At 44.4% G+C, this 24534-nt stretch overlaps 1 protein-coding gene across 7 annotated transcripts in view; it reads right to left on the reverse strand.

Annotated features, from left to right (window-relative positions):
• LOC308281138 (nuclear factor 1 X-type-like) overlaps window positions 1-24534 on the reverse strand; it is a gene marked incomplete at its 5' end in the record, with an annotated part of 171664 nt that overhangs the window by 104057 nt on the left and 43073 nt on the right. For 5 of the 7 annotated variants that reach the window (XM_080721235.1, XM_080721234.1, XM_080721238.1 and 2 more), the window contains one exon: window positions 16175-16706. In XM_080721235.1, coding sequence (XP_080577361.1) covers window positions 16175-16706 — 532 coding nt within the window. Of the gene's footprint in view, window positions 1-16174; window positions 16881-24534 lie in introns of those variants that run through there. The other 2 variants (XM_080721237.1, XM_080721233.1) reach the window with 1 other exon arrangement.

The raw sequence follows: 24534 nt of genomic DNA on the forward strand, positions 1-24534 counted from the left end.
GGGCACACAGCCATGCCACATCAATATGCGCGCTGGTGAAATGCTTCCCCTGCTTCCCCCCTAGTTCTGCAATTCGTTTGTTGTCGGTGCAGAAACCTTGTATGTCCACATTTCAACTTTTTATGTTTGTTCTTTTCGTGAGAATTAATGCCGTCCTTCGTCATAGTACTGTGTCACAGCAAAGGTAGCAAAAATAGCCGATCTGGAAGCTTCTATAAGCTTGTCGAGCTGCAATTTTTTGCTATTTAAAAGAAACAAAAACGTAATAAGAGAATGTGAAAGTGATTAAGTCTGTCTATGGGTTTCGATGAATATTTAACCAATAAAAAAGCATTAACAAGAGCGTGTGACTAAATAAAACCTACATCGGACCACCAGGAACACAGGTTCTTTCTTCTATTTCCTGAAAAGTAAACGCTAATCCGGACATCCGAGGTTTCCCGCCCCGACGGTGACAGTTTCGTCCGAGGCCCGCAGCAGTGGAATCGGTGGCTTAATGTCAGCGGATACGAGCGTTTATGTTAGCTGCGTTAGCTAATAAGGGGTTAGCGGGGGCTGGCGGCGCCCCCACCGCCGCACGGCCGTGACAGACTACGGGGCCAGACTGACCCCCTCGTCACAGCCAACATGCCGCGCCCTGCAACAGCCCGTCGGCGCGGGGCGAGCTCCAGCCAACGCCACCCTAGAGGCACCTTGGACTGGGCCCAGACGAGGTTCTCTGGGAGCCTTGGTTGCCATGGTGCCAGCCGAATTTGGTCAATAAACGTGAGAGTTAACAGGCGGAGGGGGGTGGGCGGGCGGTTGTGTGTGTGTGTGTGTGGGGGGGGGGGGGGTGGGGGGGGGGGGGGGGGGGGGGGGGTTTGGGGGGGTATACTGGGTGCTATGGCAACCCGGTATCAATCCTGCACGGCCAATACAGGCACACAGCAAGTCAAATAAAGGCCTATAAAAATGATATCGTTCACCTTCTGGCAGAAACCCTGTACGTGCAAAAGAGTTCATTTTCAAGAAATGGTATAAAAAAAGAAATGTGTTCCAATGGTTCCAATGTAGTTATTATTACATTGGGTTCAATATTTATAAAACTCACACACACACTTAACGCACTTTCACTTAATCATTTATTATATCAAATACAGCTGATCTACACGCTCACAAAGTGTTGCTATGCGAAATGTTGAGAGCTTGTAGATCGTCTAATTTCGCTATATTACAGTCACACTCTTGTACGACAAAAGTAGGACATTAAATTATGAAGAAAAAAACGTACTTAAAAAGCTGCAATACGGAGATATAAGGTTTCTGCCTGACAGCAACGATAAGGTACAGATATCGTTACAGAAACCTCTTATCTCCATATTCTAACCTTTTGTGTTTTTCGTAAATCAATCCATTCAGAACGGGTACACATTGTTGTGTATCATTATTTTATGCTTTAACTATTGAAAAATAGCAGATATACAAGCTCACAGCGCAGCACCGAGTGCCGCGCTGCGAGCTTGTAGATCTGATATTTTTGAAAAATCATGAAAAATTAGAATTTTGACCCGACTTCTATAAGTGTCTTTTTAATCCTTCTAAGTTTTTTTTAAAAAACCTATGTTTCTATGTCACCAATCTGGCTATAGCCATCGTCAAAGAAAAGGTCCTTTTCACTTAAATGGAGCTCAGTTAGTCTGTTCTTGAGAGACTACTGTGTCAGTGGTTCTCAAACCTTTTCATGTGAAGGACCCCCAAAATGATATTCATTTGGCCACGGACCCCCCATCTCAAAATATTTAGTTCCAGAGACCACCCAGAAGCAAACTGTGAGTTACAAACGTAATACATATATTCAAAGATTTGCACACATTTTCACGACTCGCACGGAGCTTGTATATCTGCTATTTTTCACTGGTTAAAGCATTCAATAATTCTTTAATGCCCTAGTGCTTAGTATGTGATCATACTCAGGCATCACACAAAAGCATCAAAAGCAGCAGATGTACAACCTGCTCAGCTACTTTTGCAACTGTTTTACTTTGAATCCTGAAAAGTACCTAACGGTTTTGACAATAGCACTGGTGTAAAGTAAACTAAGTACATTTACTTACTGTAAGTAGTGTAGTGTAGTAGTGTTATAATAATATTATAAAACATACTGTACATAAACCACTTTAGCCTATTTGATCTACAAGCTCACAACGCATCGCATCGCTTGTAGTAGATTGTAGATCTGCTATTTTCAAACATTTTGTACTTTTACTTTTGGTACTTTGAGTAATTTTTTATAACAGCACTTTTCTACTTTTACTCAAGTAAATGTTGTATTCCAGACTTTTACTTGTAATGGAGTATTTCTATATTGCAGTATTGATACTTTTACTTAAAGTTGTACTATGTAACTTTTTTTATAAAACAAATCTTAAAATTCTCCTAACTATTAAATCACAAAAGTTTTAGAAGATCCGCCGCCGTGAATTTCAGCCTGTAAAGCCTTCTCTGTATGTAAACTGAGATCCTTGCCGTGGACCGGATCTCGCGCCAAAATTGCGTCATCACACTACCGGCCAATCACAGCGAGGGTTATACAACTGCCGGCCAATCACAGCGCATCTTGAAGTGGGGTCGCTATGGCAGCCATATTTGTTGTCGCCCGTTCTGTACCATCCCTTCTCTAGGTAATTTCGCCTACCAGGCAGGGTGAAGGAGTCCGTATCTCTGGAGATTACTGAACGCACAGGAACAAGGGACCCCTTAAAAGATAGATCTCAGCGAGGTGGAGGCAGACTGCGGGGGTCTGAAGGTACGAAAAACGTCCGAAGAAGACGCGGACTGCGACCGCGGTTTGCTATAGGGCTAATGACCACTAGTTGGGCATCTTACACAGTATGGCTTTAAGTAAGGAATATGAGTACTTTTTCCACCACTGAACAATGGACATATGAGGTACTGTGTACTGTGACGGTTGGCTATAAGATCATTGAAATCCTATAAAATAGGCCAGATCACATAGAAATTGAGCAGACGCGTGGTGCTCTGGATGCAGCTGATAAACCTGCACAAAGAGCCTGTTCACAATGCAGCCCGACAGGATTGAGAGTATTGAGCGCAATGAATCCACCGTCTATCAGTCCATCGTCGCTGTAGGAAAATAAATAACGGGTCCAAAACCGTTACTTTTCAAGAAATGGGAAGAAAAAGAAGCTGTGTCTCCAAATGGAATCAATCCAAGTAGTTCCTTATTGTAGTTCTATTTCGTCACAAACGCTTGTTAAAGAGTACTAGCTCACCCCAAAATGTTTTTTTTTTCCTATTGATTACTCACTGCCATGGAGACTTGAATTCATGGATATCTTTTAGTTTGTGTCGCATTCCTAAGACAATAATTTGATTACAATAAATTTAACCTCCATTGATTCTGGAAGGGGACCCCGAATGCATGGGTCCCCATCCGGAATCAATGGGGGTAAATTTACTATAATACATTTTTTGTCTTAGGAATGCGACAAATACAAAAAAAGTATTATTGAACTCAAGTCTCCATGGTGCGAGTAATCAATAGAAAAAAAGGTCATTTTGGGGGTGAACTACTGCTTTAATACATTTCATTGGTTCAATATTTATAAAACCCGCAGACACAATTTCAACACTTTCGCTTTCACATTTCATTCAATTTCTACAAAGTGAATTTGCAGATTGGCTATTTTTCCAACTTTTGCATGACACTGTTGTACAAGTAATTAGGGCACTAATAAAAAAAAAAAAAAGAAAATGCATTGAAATATGGAGTTACAATTTTTCTGCCAGACAGCGACGCTATGTTTCTTTGTAGGAAGTTAGTATTTTACCCATCAAGGACTTTGTAAATGACGTGCATTTAATCAACATGCCTGATTACAAAAGACTGCGAGGTTATTAACATGTACAGGGAAAGTGTGACACAATTTGAGACACAAACACAATTAAACATGTCACAAGAAAAGAGTCTGCCTTGGCCTCTGTTGTCTGTTGTTTCAAATCAGCAGTTGCTAAGTGGTTGAAAGTGCGTTAACTCTGATCTGTTGTTTACCCATCATCCGTCTCTTTAATTAAACCGCCCGCACGACGAGAAATGCGTAAGAACTACATATTAGCACCTAGTTCACCACTCCACTCCCTTTGGCTGGCTCACTGACGCTGGGTTTTGAACGACAGGGAGGCAGAAAATAGTCGGCCCCGTCTCGGAGAAGACGCCTGCATGCATGGCCCGTTCACTCGTGATGTCCCTGAGACCCAAACCCTCAGCTAGTCAGACGCTCCAACAGAACGAGGCTCTCTGGAAGAGGAGCGAGTAACTCAGTTTCACATCTATCATAAAAGAAAGAAGATCCTTTTGCTGGAGACTAATACGTATAATGAGCACACGGGACATACATACTGTGGATACATACATACGTTAATGTGACTACAGGACATACATATGGACACTACACACGCAGCACACGCACACATCACTCTCACACACCACACACACACACACACACAACACACAACACACTACACACACACACACACACTAACACACAACACACACACACACACACACACACACACACACACACACAACGCACTCACGGCTCGGACGGCTAACAGTTCTTGCCAAGAAGCCCCGCTATATTGCGTGTACGCTTTTGCACCAGAGACACAAACACACACTTACTTCATTGTAACCCACAACTCCCCCCCCCCCCCCTCCCCACACACCCGCTCCCCCCCAAATAAAACAACCCCCCCTCCTCAAACCTATGCTATTGATACCGACTGAAGAGCCAACAATAAACACACTATCTCTATACCCCCACCTTATCACACTCGTTAGTGTGTGTGTGTGTGTGTGTGACAACCTCCCACCTGCTCGGTAACCCCCACCCCCCCCCCTCCACCACACACACACACACACACACGCACACACACACACATGCAGGCACACACACCAATGCCAATCCCCTCTCCAAACCATCTTGTTATCTAAACATGTGCCATCCTCTCGTCAGCGTCGGATGTGGGATCCTTTTCTGTTGCGTCTCCTCCTCAGAGAAAAGAGAAGAGACTCTCCTGTTCATGGATGGATGAATGGAGGCCTTTGATGCAACGCCGAGTCCTTGTTTATACCGCCACTCCATTTATTTACCGGCATGGTGTTTTTCAAGTCGTCATTGAGGGACACTCTAACCAGCAAGACACCCCCCCATCCGCCCAACACACACGCGCGCCGCGCGGCACGGCACGCCACACATACGTTTGTATTTCTATACTTGAGAGGATGTCAACATTTTAGGGCGGCGATTTTATGAATGCCTTTTTTCTTTTTTTTGAATTTCACTGAGCTCGTGCAGCTCGTGGGTCTTGCGATTTTCGGTGCACAACACTGGCGTGAGACTAATAATACGTCCACCGTATCTCCCCCATCCTCCAACCTCTGAGCCTGCCCTCTAAATGCCTAGTCGTAACCCTAACCACAACCTTTTAATAAGTATAACTCTATAGATCTTTTTGAACCATTTCTCTTGTGGGGGACAAGGAAAACGGTTCTCGCAATGTCTGTTTCTCAAATTCGAATATACTTATGGGGATATTTGGTCCGCAGAAGTATAGTAGCACAAGTACACACACGCGCATGCACACGCATGCACACGCACACAGACACACACACAGACACAGACACAGACACACACACACACACACACACACACACACACACACACACACACACACACACACACACACACACACACACACACACACACACACGCACATATCAACCCCCCCCTCTCAATCCCATGTCGTTCCCTATCCCGTTTCATCCCGCTTTCTTCTCTCGCCGTCTAGTGTCCTAGATCTGTGTCCAAACTGATTTGAAAGCTTACTCGCTTACACAGATGCATGCCAAATTTGATTCTCTGCATTCTGTTGTGCTTCCCAGCTAGCTCACACGCTCGCTCGCCGCCACTCCCCCCCCCCCCCCCCCCCCAACCCAACCCCACCCCACGTTCCTGTCTTCTGTACGCCGCTCTCCTTCTCACGGTGAAACAAACACCAAACGACGTCCCGCGAAGGTTGTCTTTCAAGGAGGCTGAGCCGCTCGCGAGTCGCGAGGCTTCAGTTTGTTCCTTTAAACCACTTGATCACCACCATCCATATTCTGGAGGGAACCTTATAGCCCAAAATAGTATATCTACAAGCTCACAACGTTTTGTGTTTTGCGACGCATCGCGCAGCTTGTAGATGGTCTATTTTTGTGGCGAAGAGATTTGGCGTAGGCGGACAAAAGCGATCCAAGCACCGGGACCAACTTAGGTCCAGTTTACTAAGTCTAGAGGGATTAAGTGGTTGAAAAAAAATATTACAAAAGATTTCAAGCTTAAAATGCATTGCAGCGATGTCACTGCAAAAATAACAGTGGAAAAGTTCAATCGCGTCGATGGGAACGGCTGCCGGCAAAATGCACAATCTTCTCATACGACTGAAAGAGAAACACATTGTAAGAAAGGCAATAGCCTTAAACAAAAAGAGAACCAAACCGCAATCAAGACTCACAAATGATAATTGTCCACAGAAAGTGGAGGAAAACGGCCTGGACTGAACACTCAAATGTTTGTGCCGGTGGAGTTATTATACATTTTTCTGTAGCCGCAAACAGGAGTCCAGGGTGCTAATGAGGCTACAGGAGGGCATTCATTTGTAACCTAAAGAGGAATAAAAGAAAAAGGGGAGCAAGTGAAAGAAAGAAAAGAAAAGAAAAGAGAGGAGAAGAAAGAGAGGATCAGAAGGAGTAGGTTGGCAGGGGCGGTGTGTGAAAATTTGGCATCTTTCACAGACGGAGATAGCATCGTGCCAAAAGCACCCGCCGACACAACTACTGCAGAGCTGGAACTCTGGGCTTTCTTTCTCCATTAGACATCATCGCTGTGCTAAACTCGCCTACATAATAATCCTTTTATTCTTCAACCCACGAATGGAAACCAAAAAATATGTGGAAAGATAATTTGTTTCTTAATATATATATTTATTTCTTCTAAATTTGGCAACAGAGGCCGAGCTAGCTTGATATGTTTCTTTTGTTTTAGTTTTTTTAAACACACACACACACACACACACACACACACACACACACACACACACACACACACACGCACACGCACACGCACACACACACACACACACACACACACACACAAAAGAATAATAAAGACAGTGTACTTAGCTCTATATACTTTGTTTGTTATACTTAGCAATTTCTGAAAATCTAAAAAGAAAAGAAAAGAAAAGAAAAATCCCAAAATAGGGACGCCAGTAGGGTTAATGTGGTTAAAAGCCAGCATCACAACTCTCCTCCTAACAGGAGCAGCATTCTGTGGTATAGTGAATAGCATTAATTGCCAGACGAGGCAGCAGATGCCAGGGTCTTGCTGTGAGTGCAGCCCAGTGAATAAGCCATGTTCCCTGGCTTCTCCCTGGTTACTGGCTGGCCTGGCCCATGGAGCCGCTATAGCTACTGTAGCTAGTTTTGCTAGCGCTGACCAACGGCGCTCCGCACTTCTCCCTCTGAGGTCGGGGGAACCCTCCAGAGCGGGTATATGGTTTTCGGGGACAGGCGCATTTCATGGTTGGCGCCGCTACAAAAGCCTGAAAAGAGGCGAGGCGCTGGGAAGACACAGTATTAATACAGACAATACCACCCCCTCGCTGGTTCTGACTCTCTCTCCTCTCAATTACCCCTTTCTTCTCTTCCCTTCTCCTTCTCCTTACGCTCCCCCCCCCCCCCCTTTTTTTTTCTTTTTCTCGTTTCTCGCTCTCACTCGTTATTTTTCCAAATAAAAAAGCGAAAAGAGCACACTCAGCTCAACTACAAGAATGCAAGTTTTATCACTGTGTGCTTAGCTTAGCCTACGCCCATTTTTATTTAACAATCATTAATGTGTTTAAATGTGTAATTAAATCTCAACAGTAGGTATTAGGCTGGGCACGGCGGCACAGAACAAAAAACCCCTTTTCTCCCCTTAGCCAGAATGAAACATTTGCTACGGGTTCAAACTGCCAGTTTAACCACATTAACCCTGGCATCCCTGCTTTGGGCATGTCAGTAGGCTACAGAAGAACCTTTTCCAAAGATTTCCGCAATGTTCCAAAACATTAGAAAATACCAGATCCACAAGCTCACAACGCAATGCAACACATTGTAAGCCTGCAGATCGTCAATTTTTGTGGACAGACCTGTACATTAGTAGAAACTTTACAAATCCATTTTCATTTTCAGCTAAATATGAACAAGCTGGAATAAGCTAAACCGACATGAAAGCTTTATCTGACGTACAAGTATGCAAATTCCAGTTGGAGGAAAATATGAATAACCTTACAAAAAAAGATATAATTCAAAATATGCAGTTTTGTGTTTGAGTAGAATAACATGCAATGCTAAAAGCATGCACCAACGGTGAATGGAGAAAACATGTGCGGCACTTATTTTAAAACGCTGAAATAAGACTCCGCTCTTCTGTTGTGAAATTTCTGAGAATACGGTGCCAAAAAATGTCCGCGTCAATTTCTTAACGGCTTAGCAGTGTCCTGCTTTTCAAAACCAATCCAAGAAGCGGTATACACCGCCTGCCCCCTCCCCAAACCAATTCCCCATCTCATTTAAAGTCTAAGGTCTTCTGAGGAGAGACAGGAAAAGACTGACTGAAGAAGTAATTACAAAGAAATAGGGGGATAAGAGAAAAGAACTTGAGGGAGCAGCCAAACTGTACAAACTGCTTCGTCTGTCTGTTTCGCCATGACTACAGACTCCTGATTTCACTGGAATAATCTGTTTACTATACAATACTGCAAAGTAAACCCCCCCAAACAAAAGGGCACAGTCGGGGGGTAGATCATGCAGAAATGTTCTGGGGTTTTAGGCCGCCCTCTCTCTCCCAAATCAGTCCCGATTCAAAGAAACCCTGGCTTATGGCGGTCATATAAAAATCAAAGCAGCTGTGCCTTTCTGTGTTTTCGTCAGTCATTTTAACAGAGCAACTTTCATTCCTAATTATTTTATTATTTTGTATATTCACTCTGGAGGCTATGGTCTCATGAGATAAAGGGAGACCCTGCCTTTTTGGAATAGTCTATTTCTGTCAAATCCCAATGTTAGCCTGGTGCATGTGTGTTTGGTATATGCAAGAGTGCATGTTAGCGCTTGTGAGTGTGTTTTCTACACGCGTCTGCATGCATGCGTTTTAAGAGACTGCAGCTCACAACAGGGCTTTGGCTGGCTTGGAATACGCTTTCGCGCTCCAAATAAACAGACTTTTTGCTTTTTTTTGTTCCCGCCGCCAATGGCTCATATTATGCCTGATACGTCTAATAAGTGGTGTCTCTTGTGTATCTGTATATTCACCCTCTGCATGCTCTATTTAGCCACGTAAAAGTGCCATGCTATCCTCTGCGTGGATACGTCAGAGCATCGTTATCGCCGGATGGAAGGTATACTCATCACCATGCAACACAACAAGGATGCCCTTGCTAAACACAAACCGTCGGTGGACAACTCTCGATGCCAAAACTGCTCCCTCCCTCTCTCTCGCTCTCCCTCTCTCTCGCTCTCCCTCTCTCTCTGCATGCAGAGGGCTTTTCTTAGCCACCATGGGCCCTGTTCCCACAATATACAAAACAAAAGCCACAGGCTTGACCGACGGGAGTGGGAGAGACACACTCACTGTCTGCCTGTGTCAAGCTCTCGTTTAATCAAAACCCAGTAACGACAACACAGCAACGCTTACTTCACTGTTCGGGGTCACACTGAAGCTACAGTACACAGATGCGTGCGAGCGCACACGCACAAGCACATGTGCACGCACATGCACACGCACACATACACACACACGCGCGCACACACACACACACACACACACACACGCACACACACTTCAACTCTTGTGATGTCATGGGAGCTAACGGGGAGATGCAGGAAGTAATTAACAACAGATCTTTTTTCACAGGAAAAAAATAACAGGGCATGGAGAAGCAAGGACCTGGTGAATTCATCAAACGGATTCCGTCAACTTTTTAATGCATCCAGAACCATTCATCATGTCAGCTTTCACTGTCAGGATCGCTTTTCCTTTCTCTTTCTCTCGTTCTCTCTCTCTCTCTCCCAGATCCCTGCCTTTCCCGCTCTCTCATAAATCATAAAAATCAGGGAGTTTTCCTCGATGATGATGAGTGCAAGCTGTTTTTTATTTGTGAATCCTTCCTGTGGTCAGTGGGCCGGTCCGAGTTGGCCTGGATTTCTCACCGGCCCTTTCTCACAATGGCGTCCAACAACTCCTGACTCCCGCGCTACGGCGAGGCAGCGAGGAGATGGGATCGAGCACACATACGTCTCTGTGTCTGAAGGGGTCACGACAGAAATGGCTCGGGGAGCACATTTCACACCTCCCTCAAGAGTGACTGCAAATTTCCTGTGCTGCGCTTTGGATTGGAAACACATTTGAAACATCTTTTTATAATCATACTTATAGCGTTATGAAAGAAACTGAGGAGAGAAATCAAAAATAAAACCCATGGGAAATAATGTCCAAAATATGACTAATGCTAAGTGTGCACTGGGCTAACTTTGGACTGGCCAATGATGATTCCCCCCCCTGTATCGTATTTTTTCCAACCTTGAATAAATCAGCAATGTGCTGAGTTTAACCACTTCAAACCTATATTCTTCCTTGACTGGGTTCCTCCAGGGGTCTATGCTTGACCCCCCCTTTTTTTTCCCTCTACGCCAACAACATTCTCGCCTAATATGACATGCCAAGACCAGGGACACTAGCGCCCAAATTGTGGCTAAGCTAAAATGGCAGAAAGCTTGGAAATCAAGCAAGATGTAGGCCAGTGGTTCTCAAACTTGGGGGTCGGGACCCAAAGTTGGGTCCCCAAATTATTTTGTGGGGTCCCCAGATGATTAGCTTAATGAAATTTATCTTTCTCACTCAACGGTAAACAAACCAACATACATTATAAGTGTATACAGGATGTCTGCACATTTGTAAAGTGACAATTTAAGGACTTTAAAGACTTTTTAATACCCAACTGACCAAACTGTCAAATATTAAGTAAGCAAGAGGCGAACATTGTGAAAACAGCCGATCTACATGCTCACAACGCCTCGCAGTGCGAGGCGTTGTGAGCATGTAATTAAATGTAATACCTACAATTCCAAGTGCTTGTCAGGTTGGGGGTCCCCAGTTCAAATTATGTTTATTTTGAGGATCACAGCCTAAAAAAGGTTTGAGAACCCCTGATGTAGGCTATTTGACGAGATCCCTTATACAATAGTTGGTCTCAAAAAGGGAACAATGTTTCAATGACAAAACAAGGATTCAAACATGGTTATATAGCACTAGAAAACCAAATCGTCATGTCACAGCGATCATTCCAAAGTGACCTTGCCAGTCTGTGGTGTGTGCTGGCAGACCTTTAATCCGGGCCAAGAGACCACTATCTCCATAATAACACCAGTCAGTCAGCCAGCCAGTCAGTCAGTCATTCAGTCAGTCAGTCAGTCAGTCAGTCACCCCCTCCAATCTTGCACAAAAACAACATTCTACTCATTGTACCATAGCATAACAACCCTCGCCTGCTGTGCCACACTCCTTCTTGAGGTTCCCCTTCTCTGTACTCTCCTAGCGTGCAAATCACATTGTTCAACGTTGATCTGTCTCGTTTGTTCTTCTCTATCTGAGGTGCTTAGCCGTGGAGGGAGAAGGTGGTGTGCATTATGGTGCTGGTGCCCAGTAAAGCCCTCCGTGTCTGTTCGTTTAACCACTCGAACCCTCGCCTATTTTCAAACATTCGTTCAAGAATCGGTGAACAGAGCTTGGAGATCTGCTATTTCGGTGCATAGGGGAAATCATTTGGGGACCAAGTACAGACTCCTGGGGAATTCCGTTCAATAAAAGTTTAAGTGGTTAAATCTGAGGGAGAGTATAATAATTGCCACAAAACATTTTACACTTCTGTAAAATGGACTGAAAAAGACAAACAAACAAAACAATTTTCACTCCCGAGTTGGATGAACACTGAGGACTAAACGTGTGTGCGTAATGCAGTTTGTTCTGTTACGGCTGTGGTGTGCTATGCTCTACAAGGGGAGCTTCTCAGAGGGCTGGCTGGCTGGCTGGCAGGCCGTCTGACTGACTGACTGACTGACTGACTCAGTTGCTGGCTGGCTAAATTGCTGGCTGGCTGGCGGGCAGCTAGGACAGCCTGAGAAAGCATGACAGCGAGCCCAGAGATTCCCCGTGGCAGCTTTCGCCACTCTGCCGTAAACAAAACACAAGACGTCTTCTTCCCACACCAGTGGGGCTGTGGCTCTGCCAAACAGAACAATCACTATTATAGCCTCTTCTCCTTTATACTCTCTCTCTCTCTCTCTCTCTCTCTCTCTCTCTCTCTCTCTTTCTCTCATAGATAAGATAAACAAAGGCGTTCAGGGGGAAGCTTTACCTCTATGAGAGCAACAATGAGGGTGACGTCTAAAGGCCACAAAACAAGAGTGTGGTAGAGATCAAAGAGACGGAAATGCTTAAGATCGACAAGGAACAAAAAAGAATGCAAAACAAACAAGCAATGAGCGAGCACACACACACACACACACACACACACACACACACACACACACACACACACACACACACACACACACACACACACACACACACACACACACACACACACACACACACACATCTCGTCATTCGGTGCACAACGTTGGCAAAGCCACAGGCACACACACACCGCCGCGGCAGACATACATTACACAAGGCTGGATCACACAAGCCTAGAGGTTTGTACAGTATATGCACACGCACACACGCAGTCACGCGCACACACACACCTTAAACTGTCACACTATGGCAAGTAAAAATAGGCCTATATGAGCTCGGTGGCAGCATGGTGGGCCCTAGGGCAGATTGGCAGACAGGGGGGCTTGCCCTCTCTCTCTCTCTCTCTCTCTCTCCTCCCTTTCTCTCCCTCTCCCTCCCTCTCCCTCTCCCTCTCCCTCTCTCCCTCTCTCTCCCGCTCCCTCCCACCAGGAGCTCAACTGAGCCGAGGTCCTTTGGAGGCAGATAAATGTGCCAGGGCACACTGGATAAGCCAGATAAGATAAGAGAGAGCAGGCCACTGCAGTGAGCTCACGTTATGAATGGGCACTGCCACAGACTCAGCCCCCCCCCCCCCCCCCCCGAGCAGTGGAGAAATAGCATGCGTTGTAAACCGTTAAGTACTGTAGCGACGGGCGGCTGCAGCGGAAAGCGACAAAACAAACATCCACACTGTAAACAGTCGCGTTGGACTCTATGGTGAAATAAACACATCACAGACGCAATCGCGTGTGCGCTGTAAAATCCCGAGTGTTAATTGAACTGAGAGTGTACAAATATAACCAAATGGACCCTCACTGGTCCGTTTGTATACTCTCAGAGTTGAATTAACCTTGAGAATTTTACAGCTGTGTAAAATAGTATTGTTACTTTAGAATACTTTTATATAATTTAATACATTTATTTTTTTCCTCCATATGTATTTCTCCATATGAACAGTGGACCTGTGTGGACCTGTCCATTTTTACATTCTCAGGGTTAAATTGACACTCAGGATTTTACTGTGTAAAGAAATATTATGCACTCACCACTAAACAACCATATAGTCCTAATATCACACACATTCATAACCATATAGAAATGGATTATTAAATCTTCAGTGAACAATGCAATACACAAGACAATTCAAGGAGCAGTTTTGTCTGATTAATTATTTACTTATTGGTAAATTATCTCCAATGTTTTTCCCCCAGTAACAGTATCTGCCAACTGTAAGCCAGCAAACTTCCATATATTATTATTTAAATTGCTATAATTAATTACATGAACCGCCTGCAAATTGAACATAGTCAAATAAGACTATACTTTCAAGAAATAACTATATCCGTTTAAAAAACATGTCACACATTATAGCTGATAATTAATTGGCAACTGACCAAAAAAAAAAAAGCCCTACAAAATAAAAGTGATTGCTGCGAAATATTGTAAAATCCCCAAATTGAATTGCTACTCTAATGCCATTCGCTAAGCCACAATTTACACAATGAATTATAGTTCTAATTAACAAAGCGTCTGACAATTTATTTTACAGTATAACAATCGCAATGGTGCATTAGGTTAATCACTCAAATTAAATAACACAAATAAATGATGAGTAATAATTTTGTGCAGAATGAAATTAGTGGGAGGTAGACAACAGTAACACAGATTTCCCCCATGGATGGCAGTGCTGCCCACCGCCCCATGGTTTATCAGAGCCACACACAGGCCAGCACAGTGAGCCAAATAGCCGACCTCCAAGCTCACAACGCGTCGCAGCGCGAGCGCGTTGTGAGCTTGGAAGTCTGCTCTTTGGCTATTTAGAGCTGCTGCCAGGGTTCGGTCGGGGCAGCTTGAGGTGTTTGGCCGGGACAACGCTGGTGTGTGTGCGCACATTTGTGTGTGCGTGCGTGCATGAGTGCATGCATGCATGCGTGTGAGAGGGAGAGGGAGAGACACACAGGGCTGCGATAGCATTTGGTTGCAATCATTTTCTTTCGCGCGGAAGGAGTTTCACCTACACAGCGGCGTGTGTGTGTATTTGGGCAGCAACTAGCGGAGTGTGTGTAATGTGTTATTATGTGTGGATCTGACTGGGGGTGAGTCAGTATTTGATATTTCCAGAAACTTCCAGCTGAGATAATATTAGGTCATGCATATGTGTTTGTATGCGTTATGTGGCCAGTAAAAGTAGTATTGGAGGTTACTTTTGGCTGTGATGCGCACGCGTGTGTGTGTGTGTGTGTATGACTATGAGTGTTTCTGGCTATGAGTGGAAAAGCTACAACTGAGCCATTCCTTTGGCTATGCGTGTACACTATGCACATGACGGCCTACAGTGTTGTTTTGGCCATATCAGTGTGTATCCACGACGGTGGCTGAGATACAACAATGTTTGGCCGTATCAAACTGAATCTATAATAGTCTTTGGCTGAATATGCGTGGCTGTGGATATTGGCTGTGTGTGGGTGTGTTGTACGCGATGGTGATTAAATCTGTGTGCAAAACTGTGTCTACAAATAATATCTAGGGTTTTTCTTCCCCCCACACTGAATGTTATTTTGTGTATGACCAAGGCTGTGATACAGGCTTTAATATGATGTTTCTGTAAATGTGTGTGTGCGTGCGTGCGTGTGTGCGTGTGTGTGTGTGTGTGTGTGTGTGTGTGTGTGTGTTAAGACAATCAAAGAACACAGGTGCAGCCTATAGCTTTAGTGCAGGAAACTCACACGCACACGCACACACACACACTGGGCTCCGGCCAACTGACGATCCTTGGCTACAACAGGCGTTCTGAGTGACATACAGAGTACACACACAGAATACAACCTCATAAACAGACCCAACCACTGATGCACACGAAACACTGAAAACACACTGTTTGATAGCAGCAGTACACTGTCTCGTAAACATACATTCTCACACACAGGCACGCAATCCCTCTCCCATAAACACAAAATGCACTCGCATATACAGCACTCGCAAAGAAAATGCCTCACTGTGAACACATATTTCCAAGGGCCTGCTGAACAAATGTCTTTAGCATTTGGTTGGAATTATTAAACGGTTGTAAATCCACATTCCGTCGTATGATATATTAATCTTAGCTGGACTCTTAACAGGGCTGTGTCAAGAAAAATAAAATAAATATTTACTGAATTATGGATATATCCAAAGAAGAAAAAAATTGTCTAACGTTTTAAACCATAGTTCAGCGTATTTGTCTACCGCATTGTGAGTGTTTGTTTTTATGTGTTTGTATCAGTCCTTTGGACTAGATCATACAGTAGATCATAGATGTGTTCTGCATAATAATACCAAGTACGTGGTATAATGTGATGATGATGTTCATGTATGATATATACCGTTATGTGTGTGAATCTACACAGTACAATCCTAATTAATTCATCCATTTGTACACAATGTGTGTGTGTGTGTGTGTGTGTGTGTGTGTGTGTGTGTGTGTGTGTGTGTGCGCGTGTGTGCGTACGCATGTGTGCCTTTGTGTGTGTGTGCGTGCGTGCGCGTGTGCGTACCTGGCGAGTGGACGAAGTAGGCCAGGTACAGGTCCAGCTCTTTGACGGCCACTCCGATGTGGTGCGGCTGGACACACAGGCCGTGGTTGGAGCACTGGGGCGACTTGACCAGCCGCTCGCCGTCCGTGCTCTCCAGGGGGCTGCCCTTGAACAGGATGACCATCACCAGGTCCAGCCGCCACACCTTGTCGGCCTGGCGCAGGCAGTCGATGCGGCGGATCTTGCCCTTCTGGTCGGGGTTGGACAGCACGCAGCAGGGGGCCTTCTTCCCCGTGATGCTGAGCACAAAGTCCTCGCGGAACTCGGGCCGGATGTCCTTGCGGAGCTTGGCCAGCAGGCGCGACGCCCACTTCTGCTTGATCTCGGGCTTCTCGCCCAGCAGCTCGTCCTTCACCGCGCGCTCTTCCTCCTTGGACATGCGCTTCTCGTGCTTCTTGAAGTACTTGCGCTTGCGGGCCTGCAGGTTGAACCAGGTGTAGGCGAAGGCGCGCACGTGGGGCAGCAGGGCCTCGATGAAGGGGTGGAATTCATCCTGGACGAGGGAGGCGGAGGAGAGGGGGAGGGCGGAGGAGGAGGAGTGGGGGGGGTAGCAGGAGGAGGCGGAAGAGAGGGAGGGCGAGAACGGGGGAGAGAAGGAGGGGGAGAGAGGGAGCGGGGGTGAGGAGGGGAAGAGAGAGGAGAGGCAGTTAGCACCGGCGCGCAGCATGGAGGAGCGGCGCCTGCTCTGTGGGAGCAGAGGGAGAGAATGAGCGAGAGGCGTCGAGAGAGAGATAGAGAGACACAGACAGAGAGAGAGAGAGATAGAGAGAGAGAGAGGGAGAGAAATGCTGCACTCGCAGCCTAGCGCAGGCTCATCCCACACAACACACTTCATAAAACACAATACTGACAGTTGAAAAACACAATAAATTATCTGATAGATTTTCTTTTTTCATTTTCTTTTTCAAATGAAATTTATGTGATTATATCTGAATACATCGCCAAAATAATACAAACAAACATGTTATTTGTAAATAAAGTCGCTTCAGTTTAGTCATAATATCTGAAAATAAAGTATTAAAATGCCATAATTCCAGAAGAAGGGAAGATTACCAGATTATTATATTTTTACAAGGGGTTAAATGGCTATATATATATATATATATATATATATATATATATATATATTGTAAACACACAACTCTACAGTAAAATACATATTGACTTTTTCGCAAAATATCTCATGCCAAACATATTTTTTAAACACTGCCAAAAAATGGTGTAATATAAATACTGCATAAAACATGTCATCCAAAATGTATGAAAAATTCTGCGCAAACACACTAAATGACCAACAGTCAACACAAAATCACAGGTGGTGTAAATAGGAAAAAGAAAAACATGGTAGTTACCATTTTGCTCTCTCATCATAAATTCACGCCGATTGCAAAAAAATACCCCAACTACAAGTGCACCAGTGGTTCACTGGTGTTTGTGTTGCTGAGTCAAAAACAAACGCTGCAACTAATACTGCATGATGTTAGACAAGCAAAGACAGAGGTGGGAAAAATAAAATTGGGATGAAAAAAATAAAAACCTGCAAAGATCAAGGCTGACAAACTGTCCAATAAAATCGGCGTGGGGAAAGAATTGTGAAAGAGGCGCCAGGCCAAGGTGTTTGCGGTGTAATACCAGCAAAGAAACACAGGAGGTACTGTAGCAGGAGCTGGTGGAGAAGTGCTGTTCAAGAGCACAACAGAAGTAGAGTGCCAGGGAAGTTCAACAATCTCTCTCTCTCTAAAAAAAAAAAAAAAAACAACAACAACAAAAAACAACAAGCCTTTGTATGCATGTGGTAAAAATGCAGCAAGTATATCTTCAAAAAATACAAAAAAGTCCCCCAGAAAATGTTAAAAAATACAGTTGCTCGCAAAGATGTGCAAGAAAAAAAGATCTTGATAACAAAAAGGGGAGGGAAAACAAAGCTTGGCAAAGCGGAGCGTGCTATTGGTTCAGATCTGTAGGCTCTGCATAAGACTCACGGAGAGAGAGAGAGAGAGAATGAGAGAATCGGACAGGGGGGGGTGGGTGCGGGGGGGTCGGACGGAGGAGAAGAAAAAGAAAAAAAAAAACAAGAGGATGGAATCAATGTTGGAAGAGTGTGTACGACCGCTGGCAAACCCGAGTGCAGCTTCTTTTTTCCCCCTCTTTCTCTCCAACTCTGCCTCTCTCTTCCTCTCCACTTTCCTTCTCTAACCATTGACTGAGTCTGTGCCAACACGCAGAGGGCCCACCTATTTGGCACCGAGTCTCAAACAGCCCAGCCAATACGCACGCTCTCAGCAATGAAAGGGAGGGAAGAGAGAGAGAGAGATGGCAGAGGGAGAGGGTAGGAGGGGGAGGGGAGGCGGGTGGTTGGTTGGTGGCTGGTAGCGGAGAGAGAGAGAGAGAGAGAGAGAGAGAGAGAGAGAGAGCGAGACACAGAGAGATAGAAGGGAAAGAGCGAGGGACAGGAGGGAGGGAGGGAGGGAGAGAAGGCGATTGTGTGCGTTGCAGGCAGAAGGTACGTCATTAGCCAAACAGACAAGTTCCAATCTAGTGCAAAGGCAAAGTCCAGAGGATATTAATTTTACATGCATCCAACCCAGACAGCGGCACCCGCCTCCCAAAACCTCCGCCTCCACCCCTCTGCCCCTGCCTTCGTCACCAGCATGGTCACTATGCCGCCCCATCAAACCACTCGCCCCGCTCCCCAACTGCATCCCCCCTCCCTCTCCAGAAACAACCCCCTCACAGCCTCCCTCTCTCTCTCTCTCTCCCCCTCTCTCCACTCGCATTACACCACCTTGGCACTGGATGGCATGAGAAAACACAGGCCCAAAATCCCACTAGACCCTCAGACCAGCAGCTGCTCCTGGATTTACCACACAAACAAAGAGAGAGAGAAGGGTGGTGGTGGTGTTGGGGGGGGCAAAAGAACCCGTTCCCCCCAAACAAAAAAATACCATCCAAAAACATGCTCTCCTGTTTCAAAATGCACTCTCACATCCAAACTGGCCCCCGCTCCCTTTATTTATTTATTTTCACCCCCACTTCAAAAATCCATGGACACTGCACAGACATGGAAACACATTAAAAGTTTCTGTTAGCAAATTGGAGAGCAATCCCCCTTTGCACATCACGAGAGACGGGACTCACTTGACAGCGGTGACAGAAAATGCTACGGATGGGACGCTTCATGTAAGTAGACGGTAGATATCAAGCGGAGTCCATGGCTTAGCCTACAGTGATGCGAGACATGGTGTTTCTGTAAAAGAGAAATGCTCATCTTTCTTCTGTAACATCTTGCTATTACATCTGCTTGTGAATCTTTGTTCTATAAACGATATAATTACCAAACACCAGTTGACACAGGGGAGTTGAGGATTATGTACAGTAGGTGACCTGGAAATGTCTTTAACTCCTCTTATTGTCTGACCCTTATCGGCTGAACAGAAGGACAATGCTTCCCACTGCTCCACAGTAGGAACGGTTCAGACACAAAGGATGGACTCACCAAGACCAATCTGATAAATATTTTCAATAAAAAAAGAAAAAGTAAAAGATCTATGTGCTAGCTGGTTGCAAAAAATGTAGGGACAATCATTCAATCTCGTCATTGTGAATATGTTCAATGACGAGATACGTTCATTCTTAGTGTTTCCAAAAAAACAATGACAAAATAACAATGCGTTTGGTCATTCAAGCAGAGTAGAATTACACGATTACGCATCAGGTTCAAAGGAATTAAAAAAAGACAATCAAAATTGGATCCATGGCATGCGGGCAGATACAACATGCAAGCTAGCTCGTCGCGGCCAAGTTGAAGGACCGGCCATTTGATTGCTGAAACCCCCTGCTGTGTGGCAGGCCAGGCCAGTGTGTGTGTGTGTGTGTGTGTGTGTGTGTGTGTGTGTGTGTGTGTGTGTGCGTGCGTGCGTGCGTGCGTGCGTGCGTGCGTGCGTGCGTGCGTGCGGTGCCTGCGTGCGTGCGTGCGTGCGTGTGTGTGAACCCCCTACAAAGTCCAGAGTCCTCTGGTTGGCTCCCAGGACCATCACATAGAGCCGGGCCAGGTCCTGCTGTCCCTGTTTAACTGGGAAGCCACAGCCTAGCTGGCTAGCAGGCTGAATGTTAGGTTGTTGGACGTATATCACTGGCTTGCATGGGTGAATAACTGGTTGGGTAGGCCAAAACTAGTCTGGCTAGCTGGTAACTGACTGGCTAGACGGTCAGCGACTGGCTAGCCGGTCAGCGACTGGCTATAGCTGGTCAGAGGATGGTTTTGCGGGCCAGTCGGCTAGCTGGTCAGCTGGCTAGCTAGCTTGTAGATGCTGCTGCTCGGGGGCAAGCAGAACACCATCTACACTAGGCCAGACCGGGCTGAGTGCCGATCACATCACAGGCAGGCATATGCTCGCCTCGTGCATGAAAAATATGGGAATGGGGAAGATGAAGTGGCAAGAAAGATGTAAAATAGAATGAGGGGGAGTTTTGATTAAAGTAAATGGGTGTACTTTTACTTTGTTATTTTACTAAAATAATGGCCTATGTGTGTTTGAGACCTACAGTATATCTGGCCTGTCCAATCGATGACAGGTGGACAGTAAATTTGGGTGGTAAAAAAACAGAAACACCAAAAGTTCCACTTCAGGACTTCATTATTCATTATTACTCTTGCACATAGCAGGCCATCCACAAGCAGATCAAATAAAAAAAATTCAAATAATCAAATCCAAGATCCTTTGCCACATGCATAACTAAGCGGTATCTCTTTGTTGTGTGTGGAACATGTCAAAAATATTATTTATTTCAGGAGTATGAGTGTCATTCATTCTTCATCTAATGAAACAAGTGCTGGACATTTTGCAAAAGCTTAGTGTGAAAAGAATCCATAATATCTCAAATACTACTACTATATGCACGTATCAAAATATGCTTCAAGCAAGCCTCATCTTATTAAAATAACACTGCCAGGCCTGTTATGATCATAAGTTGGACCAAATGCTGAATAATATACAACCACATAAAAATAGGCTACACATTAAGCACTGAGGCCTGTGCACAATTTGCAATCAAAGTAAAAGCTTTTATTATTTTGGCTAAGAACTGGGTCTGCGAGGCACCCTACTATTTAATATGGTCAATTTATATAATTTTTAAAACCAGTATTTCTTCTTCTAGCTTGTTAGGCCATATTTGTTCTATTTCACCCAAATTGTGCTCAGCAGAAATGAAGGCATGTATAATTGGTGCCTGGGGCTTAAGCCATGCAGTACTGCAGGTATCTGTGTTCTGCAATAGCTGCGGATTGAGCTCATCTTATCTCTGCAGGCCATGCTCTGTCATTCTGAAACACTGACCTTTGTCCTGCAGGCTACATGTTCCTCACTCTTTAGGTTGCTATACAATCTTACTAATGAGAGAACCATGCCCATGCAGGGACTCAGCACAAAGAAGAAAAGGAGGGGGAAAGATCTAGATGAAGGGTTCAATAGTTATAACATAATAATACTGCCAACTAAAAAGACAAAGGCCTAATGTTCAGACCTAACCCCTAGCATTTTGAGCTAAATGCATGCAGCAAACTACACCAATTAATTAAAAAGGATAGATATTTTACGTGTATAGCCTTTCATAGGCCTATATGACCTAGCAGGAAAATCTAAATCTGAAATAAATCAGTTTTTTGAATAATAATAATAATTATTATAATATAATATAAATATATAATAATATATATATTTTTAAATAAACCCTGTTTAGTTTTGTTAAATGTTGTATAGAGACCTTTAAGCCTTGCTCGCAAGGCCAAAGCAAGCAGGACGCCGAACATGAGCGAACGTCAGCGGCCGTGCGGCTGCTCTGCTCGGAACACGCACAGCCAGCCCGCTTGAATAAAAGCCACAGCGACTCAAAAGACCTCAAGCCTGCGTCCATTCAAGTGTCTACGTTTAAAAAAGACCTCGTTGTCTGCCGTCCTGAAACGCTTGCCAAGGAGACTTACAGATAGGTTCCAGACATCATGCAGGGAGAGATGAACAGACGCTATTGGCCATATAGCTTGCTTGCGGTGCCAGAATTCATATAGGGACAAAAAAATATAGAAAATCCCCGTTGCCGAGGATAAAAATAACTAACACCGTGGTGACCCAGTATTAGTAAACTCGTATAGGACTTCTATATCTCACCAGTGTATTACTCCTGCTCTCTCTGTAATTACTAATGGTGTATTTTGTCCCGTCTGTCCGTCAGTGTGTCTGTGTGTCATCATCGTGTCTCCCACGTGAGAAGGAAACACGTCGTTCTGTTCTGACTGCAGGGCCTGTCTGTGTCTGCTCGGCTCGGCACGGAGCGCCACGCAGCCAAATAGGTCAGCTTTCTGCCTGCCACGCAACAACATTCAACGTTTCACCTGCTGTCTGCGCTGCCTGCAAAACCCTGAGATGTAGGCTAAATTATCTGGTTAGCAGACCTCCATTCTGAAACACCCCCACTTAGAAATATCCCCATTCAGAAATACCCCCACTGAGGTTAGGGTTTAGGTTAGGTTTAGGACGTGACTCCTCCATTTAGAATAATGGAAGTCAATCTTCTGAATGGCAATGTTTCTGAACTAGGCTATCTATCTCTCTCTCTCTGAGAATGTCACTGTCAAAGTGTCAAATCTGATATTTTTGGTCTGAGGGAGGGTTTTCCTGTGTGTGCAGCGACACGTGAGCGGAGCGGGCCTGCATGCGTAACGTCAGACAACAATCAACACGGCGGCTCGCTGTCGTCGCATCGCAACCTGCCACACGTGTGAACAATATGATGTAAACTGGAGAAATGTGGGCCTGGCTGAAACTAAATAATGCCAAAGAAGCACTAAACTAAAGTAAGGGGGAAAAGATGAAGCCATACCTGACCGTATATTAGGCCTAGCATCCAAACCACATCTGATGGCAACGCCTCGGCTGTGATGAGTGAGTCACCTGACACTCAGAGGCGTCAATTGGGTATGGCAAGCTATGGTAGCTGCCATTCTTGGCTAAAAAAAATAAAATGTACTTTTCATTGTGCCTGTTGCTAAGGTATGGCAACATGACTGGTGTCTTGCACGCGCGCCCACACCAGTCATGTTGCCATACCTTAGCTTTTGCTGAACTGACGCCGCTGCCTGACACTGAAATATTTCTTTTGTTGCCGGATGAATTATTTGTATAGGCCTAGACTACACAGTACACAGTACACACACAACACACACCTGAGCCTTAGCTCAGGATTAACTTGACTCAACCATTTCCTCACACACACTAAACAGCCTGCATGGATTGTAGGCTACACACGTATTTTGTATTATTCAAAAAATGTAAGCTCAAAGAATGAATGAATGAATAGGCTAGTAGCTACGATTTCTTTATTAGACTATTGGCCCTATAACAGACTAAAAATAACATATCTAGGGGAAAACAGGCGAACGAATTTACGTGAAGTCATGTCACTTATGTAGGCCTATTAATTCATGTCAATAATTCAAATTGAAGTGCTCATGTACGAAAATAGCCTATATGAGCATCTAGGAAAAATATTTTCTGTTTGTTATAAATAGATGATTAAGGTAATAATTCGAAAATCACTAAACACATTTTCTTTCGTTGAGTAAGCATAGCAGCAGGCCTTCAGCATTTATTCGTCTGCATAGCCTATTTGGATAATGAAAATGTGAGGAAAAATATATTGAATCAGAAGCTATTACAATACATCCTTAATTTTAATCGAATTGGGTATTTACACTGAAAAATGAATGACCATTTTTTATGATGACATTTTCTCTTTGTTTTCCCTTAATCTTACTGTTATGAAGCTATATTGGGAAACTGTCAAATTAAATCTGAAAATGTCAATAATGAATGTATATTATTACTATTATTAGGCCATTATTATTATTGATAACTGAGAAAAAGAAAACAATGTTCTATGTAAGAAAAGAATAGCACAATTCAGTTAGTGTTCCAAAATACCTTTATAAATGCCTAATTACTATCAATTTCCCTGCTCTTGTGAAAATAAACCTAAATGACAGTTCAGCTAATTTCTTCAAATGCTGCAAGCCACAAATTGAATGAGCCGGTGTAACAATATATAGTCTACAATTATTTACACATTGGCTCACAAATACTTGAATGTAAAGGCAAATTGTCTTGGAATTAAATGACTTCATCCTACATTTGAAACCCTTGATTCAACCATGGTGGTCCAGTTACAGGTCATTTCCTAAACACACACACACACACACACACACACACACACACACACACACACACACACACACACACACACACACACACACACACACACACACA

The sequence above is a fragment of the Nannobrachium achirus genome (genome assembly GCF_963921795.1).
Source record: "Nannobrachium achirus genome assembly, chromosome: 3".
Lineage (NCBI taxonomy): Eukaryota > Metazoa > Chordata > Actinopteri > Myctophiformes > Myctophidae > Nannobrachium > Nannobrachium achirus.